This window comes from Leguminivora glycinivorella, chromosome 10 (assembly GCF_023078275.1).
Source record: "Leguminivora glycinivorella isolate SPB_JAAS2020 chromosome 10, LegGlyc_1.1, whole genome shotgun sequence".
Classification (NCBI taxonomy): Eukaryota; Metazoa; Arthropoda; class Insecta; order Lepidoptera; family Tortricidae; genus Leguminivora; species Leguminivora glycinivorella.
The window spans coordinates 17,286,510-17,313,105 of record NC_062980.1 but is presented as its reverse complement, the minus strand read 5'-3'; the positions used below and the strand labels follow the sequence as shown (position 1 = coordinate 17,313,105).

Below are 26,596 nucleotides of genomic sequence, written 5' to 3'. Positions count from 1 at the left end.
TCCATAAAGAGGTAGGTAGAACACATGAAACTACTCAAGTTTCAGTGCCACTCTTGGTAAATAAGGGGTGAATGAAAACGAAATTGTGACATTGCAGTGACCCATATCCCACAGTCAACTTTAACGACACCCGCGGGAAGAAAGGGGGCGGTGAAATTCTTAACCCGTCACCACACGGAAAAAATAAAACTATTGTTAGATATTGCCTTAAACACGTACTTACATACAATCACCCCTATATCCCATTCCATAAGGGGTAGGCGAAGAACTAAACTACTCAAGTCTCAGTACCCCTTGGTCTTGGCAATTAAGGTGATGAAGAATTTTTTGTCGATACAAATTTTACCTTCTAAGGCTTTAGATATACATACACACACATTTAAACACACCTGTATCCCATAAAGGGGTAGGCAGAGCACATGAACTACTAATTTTTAGTGCCGCTCTTGGCAAAAAGAGGTTGAAAGAAATCTAAATTGTGACATAGATTAGATACTATGCCTAAAGTATAGAAATTCGAGACTACATAATTGCCTAGCTTGGTGGGAACCAAATTAGAGGTGAAACTTTATATAAAAATAAACAGTGAACAACAAATAGTTCGGTTTGTGCCGCCACAGAGCTCTGCTCCAATTATTCCACCTTAACTAAATGTAAACAATTCGGTCGCGCCTTCGTTGTGCCAATAACCGCTGAATAAATCAATATTGCGCATCCCAATTTACGAAATTGACACAAAAATGGAAACCACATCGGGTTTGTTAAACACTGTGTAATTTTTATAGCAGACATTATTTATTTTAATGAGGTATGTATCTTAGCCGATACAGAACTACGCAGACCAATCGCGTGGTGGTGCATAAAAATCAAAAATGAAAAGGGTAAAATTTAATATAATATGATCAGGGCCCGTAACTTTCATGCCGATGACATCAATTTGACGTCACGCTGCATATAGGATGATTCAAATAGTTTTAGTGTAATAATTAATTATTATTCATTAATGTCACAGTTTCGTTTTCTTTCAACCCCTTATTTGCCAAGAGTGGCACTGAAGCTTTAGTAGTTTCATGTGTTCTGCCTACCCCTTTATGGGATACAGGCGTGATTGTATGTTGTATGTATGTTATTCATTAATCAATTTAATCATGTACAAATTACCTAAAAAGTAAGCTATTCATACGTGGAATAATTAATACCTACCTACTTGATACGTGAAACGAAAAGGAAACAATTTGTTTTGTTTTATAATTTTATTGAAATGTGGTAACAAAACTATATATTATATGTATGTATAAAAAATAAACAAATAATTTAATTTACTTTTGACTTTTCAAGTAAGTATTAATTATTTCACGTATGAATAGCCTAGTTTTGAAGTCATGATTAAAATGATTGATGAATAATGGTTAATTATTGAATAAAACTCTTGAATCATCCTATATGCAGCGTGACCTCAAATTTAAGTAATCGGCATGAAAGTTACGGGTTTTATTATAAGTTTACATAGCCCATCATGTCATAAAATATTGCATCTCATAAAAATATATTCCGTGGATAAATTACCATAAAATTAATTGACAGGGGTTATAATTATATATACGTTATTTTGAGCGTACATAATGCAATTTTTTTTAATGGACTTGAGGGCGGTGTAATGCTATTTTATAAAATTATATACCTTTAAATGAGCAATACCACACAAAAGGTATCACACAAAAAGGATCGAAAGAGCTCTCGATTCTGAGTATGAATCGCGTAAAAAATACCCATGTTACAAAAACAGTGGGGTGGACAACTAAAAAAAAAAACCGGCCAAGAGCGTGTCGGGCCACGCTCAGTGTAGGGTTCCGTAGTTTTCCGTATTTTACTCAAAAACTACTGAACCTATCAAGTTCTAAACAATTTTCCTAGAAATTACTTATAAAGTTCTACTTTTGTGATTTTTTTCGTATTTTTTGAACATCTGCTTCAAAAGTTCGAGGGGGGGGGACACACTTTTTTTTCCTTTAGGAGCGATTATTTCCGAAAATATTAATATTATCAAAAAACGATTCTAGTAAACCCTTGTTCATTTTTAAATACCTATCCAACAATATACCACACGTTGGGGTTGGAATGAAAAAAAAAATCTGTCCCCACTTTATATGTAGGGGGGGTACCCTAACAAAACATTTTTTTCCACTTTTTATTTTACCACTTTGTCGGCGTGATTGATATACATATTGGTACCAAATTTTACTGGTTACTGAGATTATCCGCGGACGGACGGACAGACAGACATGGCGAAACTATAAGGGTTCCTAGTTGACTACGGAACCCTAAAAATGAGGCGTGCGAGTCTCACAGATTATCAAGTCGGCGTACAAACCAGCAAGTCAATAAATCCTAAAAGTTTATCTATTTTGGAATCCAGCAATCAACAGTCAGCACTGACATATGAGTAATTGATTTCATGCATGAAAAATATTTAGCAATTTATTCAATATTCACGTTCATCGTCACGAAAATAAACTAGGAATTGAAATCGGATTTTTATTTGTAACACTTTGCATTTATAGGTAGGTACCTATCAGCAGCGGTTGGTCCATACAAGCCGATTCCCACCGGCTTGCCTAATATTGATTACTAGTAAAGTACCTAATGTTAAGGTAGGTTTCTTGTTGCCTAGCAGAAATTTTCACTAAATAAAATGCCTATTAAATGTTTAACGTACAATATGATCTATTTAGGCACCGATTTTTTTTGACGACTGGTCTGGCCTAGCGCGTAACGACCCTGCCTGCTAAACCGCGGTCCGGGGTTCGAATCCTGGTAAGGACATTTATTTTGTGTGATGAAAACCATAGAGGAATAAGTAAGGGAAGAGTTGTAACTCCATACATGCGAGTTATTTTTGTATAGGCATAATATACTACACCGAAGTTCTGGGTAACTGTGATTATCCTCTAACCCATATGTGCCCAACACATATATTTTTTCCCCTATTTTTTAAAGTGACCACCTCATTCTTCTACTTATTTTAATGAGTAGTAGCGTGTTTTCAGCAGTGGGTCGAAAACGACCCTATGGTCATAGAGGTATATGGGCTAAGAACAAATTAAATTAATTTTATAGAAAATATTTTATTTATTTGTAGTTTATTTAACTTTTATTTAATGTTTATAACCTCATAGGATCAAATACCTATTCGGAGTTACCCCACTATCCACGTTGTCTTGTCTGTCCTACCCCTAGAGTTGAACATAAGTTATTCATGTGCAAATATTCTCACCTATACACTTGCTCGAGTTAAACGCTTCTGGTATCTTGCGGGTGAGCACAGCATGTACTGTGCAGATGACGATCAGCACAATGGGGTAGAAGAACGCGATCATATAGGATGCGTCCACGTACTCCAAAAAAAGGAAGCAGGGAGGGAAGTAGGGAGAGCAGTTGAACATAGGAAATTTGATCACGTGAATATTCTTATTCTTACCAATATGCTTGCTCTCGTTAAACGCCTCCGGTATCTTGCGGGTCAGCACAGCGTATACTGTGCAGATGACGATCAGCACAATGGGGTAGAAGAACGCGATCATGTACGATGCGTCCACGTACGAGTCGCATACTAGCATGTTGTCTTCGCGAGTTGGGTAGTGGAACATGGCCCTGGCCGGGGCCACTATCATCCACACCACTACTATTAGCACCTGGAAAGGAAATAGGTAAGTAGTTTATTTGTGGGTGGGTTAAAATAGGCATATCAAATAAAATATTATATTATAAATGCTAACGTCTTTCCCACCACGGAAATGAGAAGTGCGCGGAGCCGAAGCAAACACGTAGATACCCTTTTGGCAATTTAATGAAATGTAAAGGGTATACCGAGCAGACCGTGACATGGGACGCACGCAGAAGCAGCACCCGCTAGGTGTAAAGACTATTGGAGCGTTAATCCATACTAATATTATAAAATGGGAAAGTGTGTGTGTCTGTTTGTTTGTCCGTCTTTCACGGCAAAACGGAGCGAAGAATTAACGTGATTTTTTGAAGTGAGATAGTTGAAGGGATGGAGAGTGACATAGGCTACTTTTGTCTCTTTCTAACGCGAGCGAAGCCGCGGGCAAAAGCTAGTAGAATCTAAAATGAACTGGGCTACTGGATGAACTTGCGCCATAAGTATGTTAAGTATACGCTCTAGCGAATAGTGCTCTATATTTCTTGCTTAAAATATTAAAATAAACATTTAAGTGTTTGACAAGTGATACGTTACGTATGTATAATTTGTGCAAGACAAACATATTTTTTTGTACCACAAAACAGTATTTTAACACAAGAATCCTCAAAGTTGTTTGAATACACCATAAAGAGAGAACTCACACATACGCAACTCATGCTCAACATATCGTCTACGAGTATTCGACTAGTTTCAGTTGCCAGCAATTTTAAATTTCAAATTCTTCCATACTTTCCAACCTGCGATTGCAATTCCTTCCATTCATCATTCGTTTCATTCGTATAATGCGATTTATATTCCAGAAAGAATATTGGACACTTTTAGCGACACGCGCTCTTTGCGACGGGAACAAAGGATTCACTTGTATTTTGTATTTCTAGACTTTGTGCTAGTTTTATAGAGAAATCTATGGATGTGTTCAATTTATATGTTGGCGGTCCATCGTAAGATAGGGAAGATAAAGTTTATTTGTAATGTTATGATTGTTATCTCTGAAGTGACTATACATACGAGTATTTAAAGTCGGTTATGGGTCAAACGCGATTCATTTCATTTTAATACCTACTTTTTTTCCGGCGTTCGACTCTTCCGTATCCACGACCAGTGCAACCATCCGGAAGTACAATAAATCCGGAAGTGACTTTAAATATCAGCAAACCCAGCAATTAGGAGCCTTGTGTGGCATTATTAGGAGTAAGAAAGGGGCAATCCTGACTGCGAGATAATTTTTTATGCTAGATTCTGGATTTTACTCCCGTAGGTATCTATTTGCCGTTTTGCACATGGCTGGATAATTAATCTTAACAGAGTCAAAACTCAGTTATCAGAGGGTAGGTACATTTTTAATTCGAGCGCACAATTATTGTGTGATTAGAATCGTCCCACGATAAGTCTGCATAGATTTTAATAGCCCCGCCTCTGCAAGGGTTAAGTAAACGTCATAATTTCATCAAAGTTTGACGTTTAAAATAACATCTTCACTGGCGAGACTGTGAAAATCGTTGCAAACTTATCGTGGGACGATTCTAGTTTACTTACAGAAAAAAAACTATGTAAACCACTTGAAGGGTCTAAGCGACGAAATCAAGCGCTCGAATTAAAAAATCTACTCTCTAATAACAGAGTTTTGATTCTGTTTGCGAAATCCCTATAGACGGAGAGCTGACAGGATTTTGGAGTAGGTCCTTGAGGCAACCTGGAAAGGTGCTCAGATGCTTCTCTGATCATAGCCAACATCAGGTCTGCAAGTCTGGCAGCTGGGGAGCGGGGCTTTATCGAGCTATGAATTTTTAAAGATTTAATTTTTTGAGGCCCAAAAAAGGTGTTTGAGGCAACCTGGAATTATTAAAAAGTGAAAATAGAGTTCCTCAGAAGTCGCATAGTATTTATGCCAGATCATTTGGCCGGGTCCTTCACCGTGCCAGAACGGTACAAAGTGGTAAAAAAATAATTCCAAAAAAGGTTCTTGAGGCAGTCTGTCATTTTTACCAGTGAAAGATGAGGGTCTAAATAGCCATGGAAAAATAATGCCATGACATGAGGTGGGGTCCGTAACCTGCCATTCGATCTTGAAAGTCATTTTTTTAGTTTTTCGTAAATAACTCGTAAACGGTGGCCCACAGCAAAAAAATATGTTAAACAGAAAATATCTACATAAAATTTCCTACAAGAAAGGTTATGTACGTTTTTTCGATAGGATCAATATATAAACGGATAATTTAGTAAGAAAGTTTTTTTTTAATCGATTACATGCTCCGTTTTTCGTCAATACCTCGTAAAAGGTGGTCCACAGCAAAAAATGATGTTAAACAGAAAATATCTACATAAAATTTCCTATAAGAAAGGTTATATAACTTTTTTCGCTAGGATCAATTTATTAGTTGGAAAGTATTTTTAAATAAATATTTAAGCCATTTTTTGTTGATAACTCAAAAACTTTGGCTCACAGTCAAAAATAATGTTAGACAGAATTAATCTACATAATATTTTCTACAAGAAAGGTTCTATAAGATTTTTCGCTAGGATCAATATTTTAGTTGGAAAGTATTTTTGAATAGATTTCATGGGCCGTTTTTTGTTAATAACTCGAAATCGGTGGCTTACAGCCAAAACTAATGTTTCACAGAATTAATCTTCATAATATTTCCTACAAGAAAGATTCTATAATATTTTTCGCTAGGATCAATATTTTAGTTGGAAAGTATTTTTCCAACTTCCCGGACCGCCGGCGAGTCGATCAGGGACGCTCCGGGCCTTAGGCCCTACGCGGAGCTCGGCCTTCGGCCTTCGCTCGGCTCCGAAGTTCCACCGTCGGGCCTTCGGCCCGCCGGTTACGCTTGTTTAAGACACTTTTGTAAGGAAATTGTATGGGAGCACTTTATGCCCGCAGTGAAATTACTTGGATTTGGCCCGAGGAGCCTAAAGGTGAGCTCCGTTCTTGCGGCCCTCCGCGGGGTCGGCCTTCGGCCTCCCACCCTGAAGCTCGCCCTTCGGGCTCGCGAAAATACTAGAAAAATTTATTTTGCCATAACATTGGCCATCTTGGATTTTAGATAAAAAAAATTTTGACATTTGTATTCTAGGGGCCCATACCTCTCCGCATGCAAAATTTCAGCGCACTCGGACCAACTTGAAAAAAAAAAGTCGGCCATTTTGAATTTTTTTGATGCAACTTTTTTCTACTCGGGCTCCTGTATGACATTTGATCGAGCACCCCCCGGCTATCTCTTACGGTTTAAAAGTTGCCATACAAAAAAGTGGATTTTTTTTCACATTTGTAGCATTTTTCAAAAAAAAATATATCATTTTAATCTAGACCCTAGAGAGATTCTATGACCAAAATCTGAGCACTCTAGGATAAACTTGAAAAATCAACAAAAAAAAAGTCGGCCATTTTGAAAAAAAAAATGGCGGCTTCAAAAACTACCCAGGGTCCTCTATGACATTTGGTCGAGCACCCCCCCAATATCTCCCCCCGTTTAGCCAGGCCGTCCAACATTTTTTGACCCAAGAGTCGCAGACCAGATTCCATATTTTTTCGACACGTCTCCTCGCTCCCTCTATACAAAGACACTTCGATCGTCGAAATCGGTTTAGCCGTTCTCCAGATATAGGGAGAGGTTAGAAATCAGTGGGGTTGCAGCTATATATAAGACCGTATGCCTGTTTGCCACCCACGGGATCAAGATTTGTTAAGTCGCAGTATACAGCATTTCTCGGAACTATCTAGCTACTTACGAAAGCAAGGAGCGCCGGACGATCGAACGCAAGTCCGTTGTCTACGAGCGCTCGGCGCAGACTGAGCGGGCCCGTATCAACAGTGTATTTTATTCGAATTTTAGGTGCTTTAAAAAAATGTCTGTCGACAGAAAGGTATGTCCTATATGTATAATTTTTTTCTTATATGTCAACAAGAAGTTCTAGTTTAGGATAATATTATTTAAGAGTTACAATAAATGCAGGAATCTCAGGAAAAATACATAATGTAAACCTCTTTTTATCGAAAAAATGGGGAAGATACGGAAGGTTATTTATCCACCATTTCAAATAAATCTTAAAATGTCAAACTATGATTACCTCGTACAGCACGGGGAGCATGGTCGCGCGATAGACGATAAAATAGCAGGCCGTCCATCACACTATTTGTAAGTGCGATATCCGGACGGCCTGATATTTTTTCGTCTATCGCGCGACCATGCTTCCCGTGCTGGATATAACAAATAGGATTGTGATTTGTGATCATTGATTACCCCAAATAATATATTTAACAGCACAATCACGATTCTAAACGAGTGATCCCACTACGAAATTTGAAAACGTCTACCGAAAAAACTGATTTGTTTTAAGTATAAAAAGACATATTTTAAAATATTATATTATGATTAACTAGCTTAAGATATGTTCTTTTAGAAACATTATCAGTTTTTTAATAATCACTTAAGTATAGTTTCATTATAGTTTTGAATGAAAAATGTTACGTTTTGCAAAAAACGCTCTTCTTTAGGAATAAGGCCTCTTAACCTTGGTTGATTCCGTTTCGCGCTACTTAGATAGAGGGATGCAGGTGGACGTGCTGTACTTTGATTTCAAAAAGCCTCTGATCGCGTAGATAACGACGTACTCTTAAGCAAATTATGCAGCATTGGTTTCTCGCCTAAACTGCTTTGCCTTTTTGCTAGTTATCTACGTGATAGACGGCAATATGTGCAGCACGGATGCTTTGTGTCGAGTGCCTACCCCACCCGTTCCGGGGTCAGTCAGGGCTCTATTCTGGGTCCTCTGCTCTTTGGTGTTATGGTCAATGATCTGGCCTTGGTGCCTAAGCATGCGCAATGCCTACTCTATGCTGACGACCTGAAACTAATTTACAGGGTCCAGGAAGATTCTGACTTACAATCTTTACAAAGTGATATTGATCGGGTTTATGAATTGAGTCTTGTAAATAAACTTCTGAAACTTCAGTTCAATGTTGACAACTGTGCGGTTATGTTTTAGATTCCCACCTTAACTTTCATGAGCACATGACAATGCTTGCTGCAGACTGTTACCGCAGGCTTGGGTTTGTTGTCCGCAACGCCAAAGAATTTGACAATCCCAGGGACATAAAGCTTCTTTATACTGCCCTGGTGAGAAGTAAGCTTGAGACAGCCTCAGCCGTTTGGAATCCCCATGAAGCGCCCTACATCCTGCTGGTCGAAAAGGTCCAAAAAACATTTTTGCATTTCTTTTATAAAAAAATGTACGGGTATTACCGATTCTTGTACCCAACAAAATTCCTTTTGGGGACGTTGGGTTTCTTCTCGTTAGAAGTTAGGCGTAATGTCGTGCTGATGTCTGTTGCATGTGGTACACAGACCAACCCCTATAGACATCCATTACAAGACGACTCGCGGTCGCCAGCCTTCCTAGTATTTGCACTGATATAAGCGCGGGCGCTCGCCGTGCCCGATCAGTATCGACCAAGTAACAGACCCGAAAGCAGCGCGTGTTTTTCGCACTAAAAAATTGGAAAAGGGTATTTTGATGCCTTAAAGATGTCCACCTGTAGTGTGAAATGGTGTGGAAAGGTAACAAGAAGCTCAAATTTAAAAACAGACGGCATTACATTCCACAAATAAGTCATATTTATAATTTATTCAGAGCCGGCATAGGTCAACTTACATTGGCCACTTATGCGTCAGTAGAGGGACAGTCATACTTTTGTCCCTTTTCATCTGGCGCGACTGCCCGCCGTCCTTGAAACGGCCAATCACAGCGCGCTTAACACATTCCCCGCCCGCTCCTCGCACCCCAAACACTGGTGACTCGTATCGCGAACAAAATATACAAGATTGCTACTCTATAGGAGGTTCTCTGTGATGTGGTATTTTGAAGGGGGAGTCAGATTGCCCGGTTTTAGTATCCCAGCTGGTCCGTCTATTTGTTCTCTCTGTGACGAAATATGCTTTTCGTGAATGTAGGCACCCCTACTGGCGGTGCCGGCCGCTCGAACCGTGTTTTGCCGCAAGTAACCGCTAGTTCGTGCACTGCAAATAGTGAATGAGTTTTTAGACGTGGCACCTAATGTTGATATTCTTGCGAGCAGATGGGCGTTTATACGCGTTTATATCGCATTATACTCTAATTTGCTTCTGACATACGCATTATAACAATAGTAGGGCAATTTTCACGTCACTGAATTGTGCGGCTGTTCTCATGATAAAATCTAACGTCTTGTTAGCCTTCTTGCAAATGGTTATGATGTGATCGTGCATGTTGAGCTTAGTATCCAACCCAATACCAAGATCTTGGATGGCGGAAACGTGCTCCAGCGGAACGCCAGAAAGATGGTAGCTCGCTGTGATCGGGTTTTTTGACCTAGTAAATGTGATGGCTTTACATTTCTTAGCGTTAAGCTCCAGCTTGTTCTTAGCGCTCCACCGTGACACTGTATCCACCATCTGCTGGAGAAAGTCGCAGTCCAAGGAACTATCTATTGGCAACATTAACTTGAGATCGTCAGCAAAGAGGAGAAAATGCGCCCCAACAATACTACTGCAAAGGTCGTTTACCATAATAAGAAACTGTGTCGGACCCAAGTTGCTCCCCTGGCTAACTCCCGAACGCGTATAATATTCTCTAGACCGGAAGTTCGACATTTGCACGTATTGGCTACGATCTTTCAAGTAATTAGCAAAAAACGACAAGAACTTTGGGGTGCAAATTTCTGCAGTAGTACGTCATTGTCGACCAAGTCGAATGCCTTTTTGAAATCGAAGTATATCGCATCTACTTGGTGGTGCGAGTCCATCTTTTCCAACATGTAATCAAAAAAACAGATATGGTTCGTGGCAGTAGACCGGGCTATACGAGCGTCATGTTTTGATTTTGCTATTTATTTAATATTTAATTTTGTGTTACTTGTTGTAATGTTTATTTAAAATTCACGGTGCTTTAGTTTTGTATACTGTCATACTGTGTAATTTTCTTTGTGTAAATAAATAAATAAATCTATTTAAATATTATTGATCCTAGCGAAAAAACGTACAAAACTTTTATTGTAGAAAATTTTATGTTTGTTATTCCCGTTGAAGATTGATTTAGCTGTGGACCACCATTTTCGAGTTATTTGCAAAAAACGGCTCGTGTAATCTATTTAAAATACTGTCCTACTAAAATATTGATCCTAACGAAAAATCTTACATAACGTTTCTTGTAGCAAATATTATATAGATTATTTCTGTTTAATATTATTTCCGGTAATGGGGCACCGTTTTTGATGTTATTAACAAAAAGCGGCCCATGTAATCTATTTCAAAATATGTACTTTCCAACTAAAATATTGATCCTAGCGAAAAAACGTATAGAACCTTTCTTAAAGGAAATTTTATGTAGATTTTATTCTCGTGAACATTTTATTTAGCTGTGGGCCACCGTTTACGAGGTATTTACAAAAAACGGCTAATGAAATCTATTTAAAAATATTTTCCAACTAAAATATTGATCCCAGCGAAAAATCTTATAGAACCTTTCTTGTAGGAAATATTATGACGATTAATTCTGTATATCGTTATTTTTTGCTGTGAGCCACCGTTTTTGAGTTATCAACAAAAAGCGGCCCATTTTAAAATACTTTCCAACTAAAATATTGATTCTAGCGAAAAAACGTATACTTAGAACCTTTCTTGTAGGAAATCTTATGTAGATTTTTTTCTCGTGAACATTTTATTTAGCTGTAGGCTACCTTTTACGAGGTATTTACAAGAAACGGCCCATGAAATCTATTTAAAAATACTTCCCAACTAAAATATTGATCCTAGCGAAAAATATTATAGAACCTTTCTTGTAGGAAATATTATGAAGATTAATTCTGTGTAACATTAGTTTTGGCTGTGAGCCACCGATTTCGAGTTATTAACAAAAAACGGCCCATGAAATTTATTTAAAAATAATTTCCAACTAAAATATTGATTCTAGCGAAAAATGTTATAGAACCCTTCTTGTATGAAATATTATGTAGATTAATTTTGTGTAACATTAATTTTGGCTGTGAGCCACCGATTTCGAGTTATTAACAAAAAACGGCCCATGTAATCTATTTAAAAATACTTTCCAACTAAAATATTGATTCTAGCGAAAAATGTTATAGAACCTTTCTTGTGAGAAATATTATGTAGATTAATTCTGTATAACATTATTTTTGGCTGTGGGCCACCGATTTCGAGTTACTAACAAAAAACTGCCCATGAAATGTATTTAAAAATACTTTTCAACTAAAATATTGATTCTAGCGAAAAAACGTATAGAACCTTTCTTGTAGGAAATATTATGTAGATTAATTCTGTCTAACATTATTTTTGGCTGTGAGCCACCGTTTTTGAGTTATCAACAAAAAACGGCCCAAATATCTATTTAAAAATACTTTCCAACTAAAAAATTGATCCTAGCGAAAAAAGTTATATAACCTTTCTTATAGGAAATTTTATGTAGATATTTTCTGTTAAACATATTTTTTTGCTGTGGGCCACCGTTTACGAGGTATTGACGAAAAACGGAGCATGTAATCGATTAAAAAAAATTTCTTACTAAATTATCCATTTATATATTGATCCTATCGAAAAAACGTACATAACCTTTCTTGTAGGAAATTTTATGTAGATATTTTCTGTTTAACATATTTTTTTGCTGTGGGCCACCGTTTACGAGTTATTTACGAAAAACTAAAAAATTGACTTTCAAGATCGAATGGCAGGGTACGGACCCCACCTCATGTCATGGCATTATTTTTCCATGGCTATTTAGACCCTCATCTTTCACTGGTAAAAATGACAGACTGCCTCAAGAACCTTTTTTGGAATTTTTTTTTTACCACTTTGTACCGTTCTGGCACGGTGAAGGACCCGGCCAAATGATCTGGCATAAATACTATGCGACTTCTGAGGAACTCTATTTTCACTTTTTAATAATTCCAGGTTGCCTCAAACACCTTTTTTGGGCCTCAAAAAATTAAATCTTTAAAAATTCATAGCTCGATAAAGCCCCGCTCTCCAGCTGCCAGACTTGCAGACCTGATGTTGGCTATGATCAGAGAAGCATCTGAGCACCTTTCCAGGTTGCCTCAAGGACCTACTCCAAAATCCTGCCAGCTCTTGGACCACTAGTTTTACGGGCACTGTGTAGTGCCAAAACGGTAGTAAACATGGACCATTAACAAGTCGTTATGAATTCTAGTTCTGACGCTTTCATTACCATTGTTCCGTTATATATGGCATTGTTCCTAATCTCGTAGACTAGCAAATTAGGTTTGAATACTGAATGCTAATCGAGAATTGGGCGAATCAACTTTTTGATTGTCTTTGGCATTACTCAAAATGTCTCCGGTGTTACCAAGAAATCGAACTTCTAATGAACAAAGTTTCCGTTTATTGAGTTTAAAAGTTGGCCTTGAATGTATACACCCTAAAGTGAAAATAATAAAATCTATTATTTAAGAATTAGAATCTGTGGACAGATTTGAGTCGGCCAAAAAGTTATTCACCCAATTATAAACTGAACGTCCGAGGTTTATCAGAGGTGGAGGCAAGTAACGAAACAGGAATGGCACAATCGCTCACGAAACGCTCACGTAGCCTCTATCGCGCTTGCGTATGGCGCGACAGAGCCAGCGGCGTATCGCTTTCTTTGGCGTCGGACGCTACAAAATGGCATTTCTGAAAACGAAACGAAACGCCGCAAAAGGTAGTCTGCGTAATACGCAAGAGCGATAAAGATAGATATCTACGAGCGTTTCGTTTCGTGAGCGTTTGTACCATTCGGCTACGTACTCTGCTTACGCATTGGTTACTTTTCCTTTAGTGTCTCAGTGTGTATCTGTAGTGTACTTTGCGTAATAGTATGCAAAAACGTTACAATCCATATGAAATTGTCATTGAAATGAACGACTTTTGTTTTTGACATAAGGTTTAAAACAATGACAATTTCGTGTTGATTGGAACGTTTTCGCGTAACTACGTCCAATTTATACCTAACTAGCTTTTGCCTGCGGCTTCGCTTGCGCTAGAAAGAGACAAAAAGTAGCCTATGTCACTCTCCATCCCTTCATCTCCGCTTAAAAAATCACGACAATTCGTCGCTCCGTTTTGCCGTGAAGGACGGACAAACAAACAGACACGCACACTTTCCCATTTATAATATTAGTATGGATAAAATGAATCCTTGTATAAAACGGCCATATTGGAGCATTTACCTGTATAGACACTAGTCCCGCACATATCGCGAGCTGCGAGCTCGGTGATATGAGGATAGGCCGCTTAGCCGAGTGCTTGCTAGCGTTGAAAATGCGAGAGATGCGATTAGTCTTCGTCAGTAACGCTGCGTATACCACCGTGAAGCAGAAACCGGTGCCGAATCTGGGAAAACAATTGAAATCAGCAACAAGAAAATAACTTAATGCGCCACTCAGATCAGCACCGGAATGTGATGCAATTGCACGTATCTGGTTGAATCTGTGTGAAGAATGTTTGAGGTTCTGTGAGATAAACGTGAATCTTCTGTTTTGTGTTAGTTTATCTGTTTTTTTCTGTATTATGTAATAAATACTGTCTGTTATAAATTTCACAGTGTATTAGTCCGCTGTAATGCTGTGTAAATTTTTTGAATAAATTAATAAATAAACTACTTTTATATGATACAGTGTGTAAAGCTAATACGGGCGAATCTCTTAACAATGGTTATCCTGCAGTGGTGGGCAAACTTTTTTCTTTGGTGGGTAGATTTACACCAAACATGCATTTTTTACTACAGTACTGGCCAATCTGGCCATATTAATAAATCTAAATGACACTATTTTGGCAATTATTTTTAAAAGTTAATATCTTGTATGTCAATTTCATTAATACTTACCACAATAGGGAACTTGACTGTAGTTAAAATAAAATATTTTATATCATGCACAAAATAAAGCATTAAATAATTATAAGAAAACATGGACAGATGTTATTTTTAACTCCAATTTCTATTTAATAAGTCAGGTAGAAATAAATACAGTAACTGAGTTGACCGTGACGTCACTCAATTCGATTTCATGTTAATTCCATATTAACAAGTCGTTAAAATTCGTTTTGACAGTTCTTAAAAAGAAGCTGATTTGACTAGGAGGAAAGTAGCCTATGCTTGCCAGAAAATTAAAAAAAATAGGTCAAAATTAAGAGCAACTTAAAAACACTGATGAATAACTCGTATAAGGCTTGCATACCTAAAGAAATGGTGCGACAAAGATTTACCTTCTTAGTTTCAATAAAAATCTATGTTACCCGAAGTTCACTTTCCTTTTCCTGTCACTTCGTTTAGCCACATTTAGAAGGGTAGCTACCAGCTAGTTCATATATCATTATTTCTTTCTTATAAAATATATTGCTTACTTGACAGCGGTAAATTTATAGCCAAAGACCTAAAATATGTTATATTCGGTTGACAGGTATTATAACTTTTTTCCATTATGAAGATGTATTGCCAAAATTGGGAGATATGGGCGTTCATCAATACGCCAGTGACAGGAAGTGTATAAACTAATTCAGTGTAGGAAATGTATAATAACGTCGATCGGTACGAGGTTATTATACATTTCCGCAGGTACGCAAATATTGTTAGTTTTTGGCTTATATATCATAGTAACTACCTAAAAAAAGCAAAAATTGTCAAATGCATTTACAAAGAAGAGAACTGATAAAAATATGATTAAATGGTCCATTGGCAGTATGTTTTGAGATTGTATCAACCTTTTTAAACAAACTGTTACAACGAACGTAAAAAAAAAGAAAATAAAGCGCTATTTTTACTACAGTTTTTTGTTTGAAACAAGCGATACCAACACTTTAAACTGTATCCGATATAACTGACGATCGGTTTTTTTATGGTCGCGATAGTTTGAAATATCATTTACTGTATTGATTGTAAATCCAAAAATTATAATTAATAACAATCGAGAGGATCGAGTATTGTAGAGAGTTACTGTCAAAGTAAAATAAATGTGCGTAATGCCATCTCTCGACATTTTTTAAACACCAAATTTGGTCAAATGCCCATCGTGACAGGTGTAATGCTTAGCCACCGTAGTGTGAGGTAGATAGATAGATAGATAGATAAATTCCAACCACAAACAGGACAAATAAAGAAAGACGAAATACCTAATTGTAATTATTCCTCATTAATAATAAACTATTCTTATTCTAATCTTCTTACAGTGCATAGACTGCCATCTCTCGATACAGGCAAGAAATTTCAAACATCATATTCATAGCTTGAAATGTCAAATGTTAAAATGTCAAATATTAATATATAGCGCCATCTAGCCGAGCCTCCCCCAAAGGTGTACAATTTAGAACCTACTTATTCAAGAAATGGAAACCTTTTCACAAGTAAACTGTCTTTTCATCTTAAAGGAACATTTTAATCTGTATTCTTCTAAAGCCCATGTTTACTCCAACTTTATTACACCATGAATTAAGCAAATAACCAATTCATAATTCGATTTAAACTTGTAGATGGCGCGGGAAAGTTTAAAGTGGTTTTACTCCCGCCCTCGGACTGTATCTTTACAGCCGCCTAGTTCAATGAGATTGGGGAGTAATGTCGATAGCTGGTAGGTATATGAGTTTATTTGGTTAACTAATAAGGCAATTACGGCAATGTTCTGCAGCACTTTGACATATAGTAAACACAGAAAACTTAGTAACTTATGCGACGACGAGCGTGCATGCTCCTAAGAGAAACATTTACCTTTGAATAGAGCACAGTATGTCCGTGGGACGGAAGACCAGCGCGAATGTGACGAGGTAGCACATCAGTATGCCGGCAAGCAGGACGTACGATAGCTCCCTCCCGCTCGCGCGCACGACTGGCGTCGAACTGTGCCGAACCCATACGCCACACACGAACCTGCAAGGAAGGTTTATGAGAAGCTATTTCTAGAGGCAGACCTAGCTATGTTATCAGAGATTTTAATAGCCAACGGTTAAGTAATAGTACATTACGATACAAGTGCGAAGAAAAGGAAGTTCGAAATGAGTGGCGATAAATTAAAACACGACCGAAGGGAGGGTTTTAAATCGACACGAGTTATGAATTTACTTTTCGCAAGTGTATCGTACGATGTTTTTCAGTGCAGATGGCCCTCCGAAGTTTCAACCTGGCATATAATGAACCACTTCTCACAATAAGTGCGTAAAAAAACACCATCTGTACTGAAAACGTCATAAAGTCATCCGATGCAATGTTTAAAATTTATACGATTTTTTAAAGCTTCATATCCGCCATCTTGGATTGCAACCATTTTGTTTATCTACCATTTTCAGATGGAAATCATGGCTTTTTAACATCCTAATAAGCCTACATGACTGCTGTAACAGGAAAATTAGTACCTCCTCATTATACCGATTTCTTGACTGGCCCACGGACAATTGGACACCACAGATGTCATATATACCATAGATCAAGCAAACGTATCTACTTAGCGTGTCAAATGAACTCAGTGAAATCCACTGAGTTGTCCGTCTTTACTCGCAGCTTGCAGCTTTCGGGCGTCAATTTTTGTAAGTTGAAGTCAATAAAAAATGCCTCGTTACGTGATATTCAATTGCAACAACACAAAAATTATGAACAATCAAGAGCCTGAGACATATTTAAAATTACAGGCAAGAATCAACTTCAGTACAAAATTTGACACGCTCGGCCCCTATACAAATATATGAATTTGTTTCTTCTATCTAAATTAAGTTCTGTGTTGGACACCTTTGCATCAGCGGGGATGTCAAAATGGCTAGGAACTTAGCTTGGTATGAAGGAAGATTGGAAAAATGAAACATCGATAAAACTTTTATAAACAAAACAAGTCAAAAAAAATTGTATTAAGTAGGTTTAAGCCTCAAAAACAAAATACTCGTGACAAGAATAAAATTCACATCGACATAAGGAAAGATGTTCTAAAATAAAAAAATGTGTTAAACTCATCAAAACAAAATACTCGTGGCATGAATATGAATGAAATTTACGTCAACATAATAAATGGCGACCTAAATTGAAAGAGAAAAAAATATTGGCATATGATGAAAATCTTTACATGATGAAATGCGGTTCATCAAGTGAGTATAATACAATACATTAGAATGGTTAGTCCTTTTTCTTCTTAACCCATTAAGTGCGAATGACGACACGTTGTCGTTTTGCCTCTACGATGCATTTTCGCTTTATGCTTACGGGGAAATCCATGTTATCGGCTACGAACTAGCGCTACGACCTTAGCTCAGCGGCGAATGTGTTAATATCAAATGTTGCTCTTGGGGTCAAGTGTTTGGTCGGCTGACTTTTATATTACTTCCTAAAGACGAGTCTTACCGCCGCCGCCAAAAATTATGCCAGTACATCATAGCGTTCAGTCTAACGCAATCACCTTATTAATTAATTGTGACCGATCGCGCGAGTGATAAACTCATCAACCAATCGAGATAGATAGCTACGAAACAGATATTATCGTGAACGTTTGCGCATTCGACTACGCACTCAGATTGCCGCAACCAAGGCACACCAAACGAGTACATTCAGTCGGAATCCTATAAACTTTTCAAATATTTGATGCTAAGATGCATCCTGAATTTTGAAAGAGTTTTGCCACAAATGTCTAAACTTACTCAGAGATTCAGCGCGAATTCAACGCGGTAAGTTATAACTAGTTTTGGACTTTGAGCTAAATATTGTACATCAAGGCGTCCACAGATTAGAAGCAAACGGATATGCCTCTGATTGTGCGAAAACTTATACATATTTCGCAGGTTTATGGGTTTCAGTGCTTTCAGTACACTTGCAATATGCTAACAGAATGTAATCGACAGATTTTTTTGAGAAGCTAGCTCTTTCGGAGTGGGGCCTCAGGAATAAACATATATTAGTGGGCTCCACTTCAAAGCACCATGAACCGATTACGTAGGCGTTTTAAGTATTTTATTTATCTAAATTACATCTGCAACTTACAGTTACTACGGTAGCATCACTTTAGTTACTATCTGTTAATCACCATATTCACTATAATAGACAATAATCAGGTCCCGGATATGCCTCATGTGCCTTGCAGTGAGTCCTTACAGGATCAGGTAGTGTGTAGACTACTATATACAAAATAATAGTTATACGTACGCTGTGCCCAAGATGCCAACAGAAGAAAAAGACATAACTCCGATTGCTCATGGTCTGGTATCAGATATGCCTCAGGTATAGGCATGCAGTGCATCCTAGTAGGATCAGGTAGTGTGTAGACTACATAATAGTATACGTACGCAGTAACCAAGATGCCAACAGAAGAGAACGACATGGCTCCGATGGCCCAAGCTGAGTCGGGTCATAGATATGCCTCAGGTATACGCATGCAGTGCATCCTAGTAGTATCATGTAGTGTGTAGACTACATATAGTATACGTACTCTGTAACCAAGATGCCAACAGAAGAAAATTACAACTCCGATGACCCACGCGGAGTCTGGTCTCAGACATGCCTCTGGTATAGGCATGCAGTGCATCCTAGTAGGATCAGGTAGTGTGTAGACTACATAATAGTATACGTACGCAGTAATCAAGATGCCAACAGAAGAGAACGACATGGCTCCGATGGCCCAAGCTGAGTCGGGTCATAGATATGCCTCAGGTATAGGCATGCAGTGCATCCTAGTAGTATCAGGTAGCGTGTAGACTACATACTTAATAGTATACGTACGCTGTAACCAAGATGCCAACAGAAGAGAACGACATGGCTCCGATGGCCCAAGCTGAGTCGGGCCGTAGATATGCCTCAGGTATAGGCATGCAGTGGGTTCTAGTCGGATCAGGTAGTGTGCCCCGACTACAGACGACGCACGCCGTTTCTACCTCCGGTGAACGGATCTGAAAGATTAGATTAGGTTAGGTCTCTCTGTGTAAATTAGTTTGTAATAAAATCTTTGAAACCCCACCCAAAACCCTCAAGAATCCAAAAATCAAGACAGCAAATAAATTATTATTATTTCAATGGTGACTTTGGCCGTCACCAGCTTTTGCTTGCCAATGCGACTGTGCGTGCCCAATAAAGATAAGTGTGTTAAGTTAAGTACATTACAAGTAGCGAAAAGTTGTCAAAACAAAGTTGAAACTGGATAAAATATAATTATTAATTTATCATTTCGACTAACAATAACAACAACCGATAAAATATCCAAACAAAATTGCAATCTACTTATTGTGAAACAACGAGATATTTTCTCAGTTTTAATAAAGAACTTCATGGAGAAAACAAACTTGTTTAATGTGTTGGCTCCGCTGGGAGTAGTGATATGTTTGTTGGTCGCCACGGCTTAATTTACCGTGAACTACGAGTGGGACGAAATGTACAAATGTTTAAAAAGTCGCCCTGGGACCATATAATAAATTGCTGTTGACATGGATGAGGAGGAAGACGTGCAGTATAAAATAAAATAACATGTAAGGTTGATGAAATATAAAGTGAGCCGGTCTTCCAAGCAAGATCTACTTCATCTTGCAATCGTCCTTTCTAAGAGAGGGACTGCATTAGGTACTCAATTCACTCATACCATCCAGGCGCGGAGATATGCCTGGGAGGGTTATGTAAGAGTCCCTAGGCTGATGAGTCCAATGATTTACTCATTAGAACCCCTCTGATGAGGTCCTAGGAACGATCTTGCATCCATCTTAGCCAAACTCATCTCTCCTTAACAAACCATCTTACAGGCGACTATGGATGATGTTAATTTTTAGCCTGTCCCAGCTACTCCACGTTCATAACGACGACGGGTTCAATTTTAATGTTTACCTCGACTCAGGAATCCGACTGTAGACCAGCTTGAATACTCACCTCATACTGTGTACAATTGAAGCAATACCAACAGCAGCTTCTCCCTTTGACGTATTGCTTGGCCTGTCCCAGTTCCCACTCGGCGCTGCAGACGGACTCAGGAGGCCACGAGAGTGCAACTTGAATGCTCACCTCATACTGTGTGCAATTGAAGCAATGCCAACAGCAGCTTTCCCCTTCGACGTACTGCTTGGCTTGTCCCAGTTCACACTCGGCGCTGCAGACAGACTCCGGAGGCCGACGGGAGTCCATCTTGAATGCTCACCTCATACTGTGTGCAGTTGAAGCAGTGCCAACAACAGCTCTCTTCCTCGACGTACTGCTTGGCTTGTCCCAGTTCACACTCGGCGCTGCAGACAGACTCCGGAGGCCGACGGGAGTCCATCTTGAATGCTCACCTCATACTGTGTGCAATTGAAGCAATGCCAACAGCAGCTTTCCCCTTCGACGTACTGCTTGGCCTGTCCCAGTTCACACTCGGCGCTGCAGACGGACTCAGGAGGCCACGAGAGTGCAACTTGAATGCTCACCTCATATTGTGTGCAATTGAAGCAATGCCAGCAGCAGCTTTCCCCTTCGACGTACTGCTTGGCTTGTCCCAGTTCACACTCGGCGCTGCAGACGGACTCAGGAGGCCGACGGGAGTCCAATTTGAATTGGATTTCTGTTGAAAAGAAACCCAATAATTAAAAATCATGTTTTTTTTAATCGAACGTGATAAATGTACCTTTATTATACCTAATTATGAAACATCGGTAAAATTACGTTAATTTGTCGTACTCACATACGAACTATAATATCGATTTGTAATAATTATGAAAAATACTTATATTATTACGAGTATATAAACAGCATCATAATTATGCATCGCTGCAGACGGACTCTGGAGGCCGACGGGAGTCCAATTTGAATTGGATTTCTGTTGAAAAGAAACCCAATAATTAAAAATCATGTTTTTTTTAAACAAAATGTATTTAACACAAAGTCAAAGGTCGAACGTGATAAATGTACCTTTATTATACCTAATTATGAAACATCGGTAAAATTACGTTAATTTGTCGTACCTACTCACATACGAACTATAATATCGATTTGTAATAATTATGAAAAATACTTATATTATTACGAGTATATAAACAGCATCATAATTATGCATCGCTTAAGGTGAAGTTAAAAAAAACATAACATCATATTTGATATTAACATATCTGATTTATATCACATCTAGACCCAATTCCCTTAGTTCGAATAGGGCCGACGAGTAACTAAATATTTATCAGCTGCAATCCTGTTGCAATACTAGTTTATCTATCTCACACGTTGAAAGAATCCTGGAACACACGGGAAACTTGTAATAAAATAGAGAGTGTAAAAACAGGATATTGCGGATTTTACTCCGTGAGATTGTGCTTGAACCACTTCGATTCTATGAAGTGGAGCGTACTGTAAGTTGCACAGTGTAAGTAAGAGCAGAATGGAATTTAAAAGTCTAACTTGGGCATGATAAAACTTTTAGAATAAAAGAAATGTCAAGTAACTGGTGTGAGAGTTACATTTTATTGTCAAGAGTGGCAACGTTGTTTCTTCACGCTGGCTGGAGGAGTTGGGTCTAAAGAAAATGTGGACACACACAAATGCATTATAAATAAATAAATAAAATAAATATTGGGGGACACCTTACACAGATCAACCTAGCCCCAAACTAAGCAAAGCTTGTACTGTGAGTGCTAGGCGACGATATACATACTTATATAGATAAATACATACTTATCTTATACTTTTAAACGAGCAATTCTTGTATATTTATTTATTTATATATACCGACGATCTCGGAAACCGCTCTAACGATTTCGCTAAAATTTGTTATGTGGGGGTTTTCGGTGGTGAAAAATCATGAGTTTTCATGAGTTTTTCTTTCGCGTTAGTAAACATAAAATATGGTCGTTAATTTCGCCGCGCGCGCATCGATTCCGCTTAGCTCAGTCGTACGAGGTCGGTCTAATGTACGCAGATAGATCGTAGGTGTCAGGGTTTCGAATCCTGGCCAGAAATTAAGTTTTATTATACTTAATACTTTCACACAAAGACAGAGACCAGTAAAAATGTCATTTTCTGTACCAGTGTCGCAACTGTCGCAAGCGCTCCATGTATTATGGGATGGGATCTCTTGCTTGTTCGGAGAATAAACATTAGGACAAACAAGAGATAAAACAAGAATAAAATTGCACTGCACCCACAGCCACGCAGTCATTCACACCAGTTTTTTCATAACAGAATGGGAATTTTGCTTATAGGTATTATTTAAGTGGGAAAACGCCGACGACAGGGTCGATGGAAAAAGCGAGGCCCTTGCCCAGCAGTGACACTAAAAGAGGGTCACCATCATCCTCCTTGCGTTATCCCGGCATTCGCAACGGCTCGTCAGAGCCTGGGGTCCGCTTTTGAAAATCCCAATCTACGTAGACAATAGTTTTACGGAAGCGACTGCCATCTGAACTTCCAACCAGAAGGGTAACTAGGCTTTATTGGGATTACTCCGGTTTCCTCACTATGTTTCCTTCACTGAAAAACGACTGGCAAATATCAAATGACATTTCGCACATAAGTTCCGAAAACTAAAACACTAAAAGAGGGTAAGAAAAAAAAAGTTAGGCTACTGCTATCAGTCCTTATACTGTAGTAATTATGTACTATCTGGTTCCCCTTTATCGAAGAGGACGTGTTCACACTTTTCTAAAGCAGATTCTGTTAGTGCACCCGACCTACATTCTAGTATGGATGAGTCTAGGATTTCCAGTGTGTGCAGAGAAATTTAATTTGTAGAGCAAATATTAAGAGCATAGAGCTTTTGAATTATGTTAAGTGGTGTCGTGTATTTTCTGTCCAATGTATCCGTAAGCCGGAGAAAGGGATAGAATAAAGTAAGTTTATATTTTTTCGATAGAGATAATAGATTGTTTTTTTTTACAGCAAGCAATACACCGTGTTTTTTTTGTTTTGTGTTATCGACACGTCGTTTTTCTCATAGGTACCATTCGGTATATCGCTTTTTGTGGGAAAACTTAAATTACAGCAAATTACAGTGATACGATACCGATGTGTCAATGTCAAAGGACTCAAAGGTGACATTTTTGGTTGAAAAAATGTCAGTAAAGTCACTTTTAAATAAAATTAAGCTTACACAGATAAATCCAGCCCCAAACTGAGCAAAGTTTATATAGTCAACCAATTGGAACCCTAGGCCACTCTACAACCATGTCAAAATGACAAGCAGTGAGAGATCTCTTACAATTTGATGAATGACGTCACTAAGATATTAGTTCTACAGTGGTCTAGGGTTCCAATTGGTTGACTGTACTATGGGTGCTGGGCGACGAAATACATATGAGAGAGGGAGCGTGCTGTTATTCCGATGTACCTATGCGGTGGCAGTTCAGTCACACCTCGGACACTGGCGATCTAATATATGAAAGAGGCGCGTTCCTAGCACACAGTCTAAGCTCGTGTAGGTGAACGCGTACTATGCTTGTATGAGTGAAATATGACAGGTCGACTGTTCGCATTTTTGACAGGCAGTAACTGTCAGATAACCGAGAGGGGGTGGGAGGCACTTTCAGCGGGGAGCGGGAGTGGCCATACTGTACAATAGTACTCTTTATTATACTGTGGTTCAGTATAGTATGAAGGAAATAGTTCTAATTAAATTCTAATCATAAATTTCCGATACAATAAATATCCATGACGCGGTTAGTCATAGTCCATCACACAAATATATTTCTGCTCAGTCTGTATACATATACATATAAATATCCATGACTGCGGTACAAATATCTGAGTCCATCACACAAATATACTTTAAAAATTGATATATCGCTTTGTAAAGCCTGCCCAGAAATATATGACTATGCGCCATGTTGCGGAATTTCAATAGAACTATTTTTTTCATACAATACTGAACTGTCACCGCATACATCAGGATAACAGCGCCCTCTTGACAATAATCATATATTTGTAGTAGGGCTTCAATCGCGGTGGAATTATCGGAATACGTCCGTTAATATATTTAAAAACTTTTTTGCATTAAGTAAATTCTCAAAATTAAAAATATGAGGTTTCCTTTGAGCGCTGCACGCTTTATATTATTATTTACATATCAAAAGCATAAATGAAACTTGCTAGCGGCAAAATACTTTAATGCACTATTTGTATTTACTTTACAGTCCGATTTTCTGCAGGGTTGCCATAAGAAAAAAATAAAATATTGTGGCAGAAGTCCAGACATCAGCCAGAAAATCCTACCATTAGCAGGTAATGCCTCTACAATATTTTAAATTAAAGCTCCGTATTTTGAAGTTTGTGAAATTCAAGAAAGTTTTTAGTTAAAGGTTGAACACGCCAAAAATGGGGCACACTTAAATTTTTATTGTAAAAAAAATATAATAAATAAATAAAAGATGTTTGATTTAAATATGAGCAAATTTAATGTATTTTAAATGCAAACCATAATTAGTCAAGGTTTCTCGACGAATAAGCCCTCGATCGTACTTTTCTTCGAACACGACTCATAAGAGTTTGCACCATCACGTCAGGATACCTCTTTGTCGCCAGGTCCACAGTTTTCGCCAATCCGCCGCGGAATTAACCTCCCCGCCTCTCTTTTTAAGAAACCCTTTCATTATACTCCAATATTCCTCGATAGGCCGGAGTTCTAGGCAATTTAGTGGATAGCTATATTTCGGTACCACGGCTGCACCATTTGCTTTGTACCACTCCATGACAGGTTTCGCGTAGTAACAACACCTGGCAAGGTCTGGCCAAAATAAAGGCCAGGAGTGGTGTTTCTTAATAAACGGAAGTAATCGCTTTTGTAAGCACTCTTTTTGATAGATGCTGCCCTTTATTTTTCCGGTAGTGACAAAAGAGCTGCTTCTTTTCCCGCAACTGCTAATTGCCTGCCAAAGTAGGTATTTTTTTTGGAAACTTATATCTTTTTTTATTTGACAGTCTTTGGGAGCCTCTGTGCTATTTTTGCTAGTATAAAACTCTTGACCAGGGATTTCTTAGAAATCGGATTTTATGTGAGTTTCACCATCCATCAGAACGCAGTCAAATTTTGTTAATAAATTTTCGTATAGTTTCTCAATCGAGTTTCTGCTGCTGATTTCTGTCTTATATTCCGATCTGGTGCCGTTTTGTGCTTTAAAACTTCTTAGTCCTGCTCTACGTTTCACCTTTTGAACATACAATTGGGACATCTGTACTTTTTAGCCACGTCACGAGGTAACATCATACAATTTGAAGCAAATATCCTTAAGATGCGTTCCTTCTTTTTTTTATAATTTATACACTGCAACCCACTAATTCCTTGGCTTTCGTTTTAAAGTTAGGCGTTCCCGAAACCTTTTCAATACGCAACAAACAGTGGATTGTGGAAATTTTAATCTTTTACCCACATCCCTGTAGCTGAGTTTTGGATTTTTTGTGTTTTCGTGCAAAATAAGTTCACGTTGTTTCAGTTGCTTATTCGATATCGCTACATACGAGTATATAAATCTTTCACAAAAGTAACTGATATATTTAAAAACTATACTTTTTTACGATTTATTTGGCATCAAAAAAATTCTATACCTTTAATGAATTTATAACGAAGCACGCAAATGGAATTGTCGCCGCTGTTAAGCGAGAAGTAAGTAAAAACTGTGAAAAAATTAATGAAATCTTGTGTTATTTTACTATATTAGACAATTTTGGACGACGGTGGTTACAACATTATCGCCAATAACATTAAAATTGTTGTTTTCAGTGAGAAATTAACAAACTGGTGACTAAAACGGGGTTTCGTGCCATCGCTCACGAAATCATTTTCCAACCTAAGACGACGAATAAAGACAAGAAATTGGTGCTAGCTGGGCATTTTCTAGAGATTGAAGACTTTTTTACACCATTTGTACCTATGTGCAATATCATTTTCATAGGCTAACTATAGGTATTATAAGTATCATTGCAGGG

The 26,596-nt window shown here is 38.1% G+C and overlaps 1 protein-coding gene across 1 annotated transcript in view; it reads right to left on the bottom strand.

Moving 5' to 3' along the window:
• LOC125230620 (metabotropic glutamate receptor 2-like) overlaps window positions 1-26,596 on the bottom strand; it is a 484,421-nt gene that overhangs the window by 13,802 nt on the left and 444,023 nt on the right. Inside the window, 5 exon segments of the mRNA XM_048135836.1 lie at window positions 3,479-3,692; window positions 13,944-14,106; window positions 16,475-16,633; window positions 19,457-19,623; window positions 21,118-21,251. Coding sequence (XP_047991793.1) covers window positions 3,479-3,692; window positions 13,944-14,106; window positions 16,475-16,633; window positions 19,457-19,623; window positions 21,118-21,251 — 837 coding nt within the window.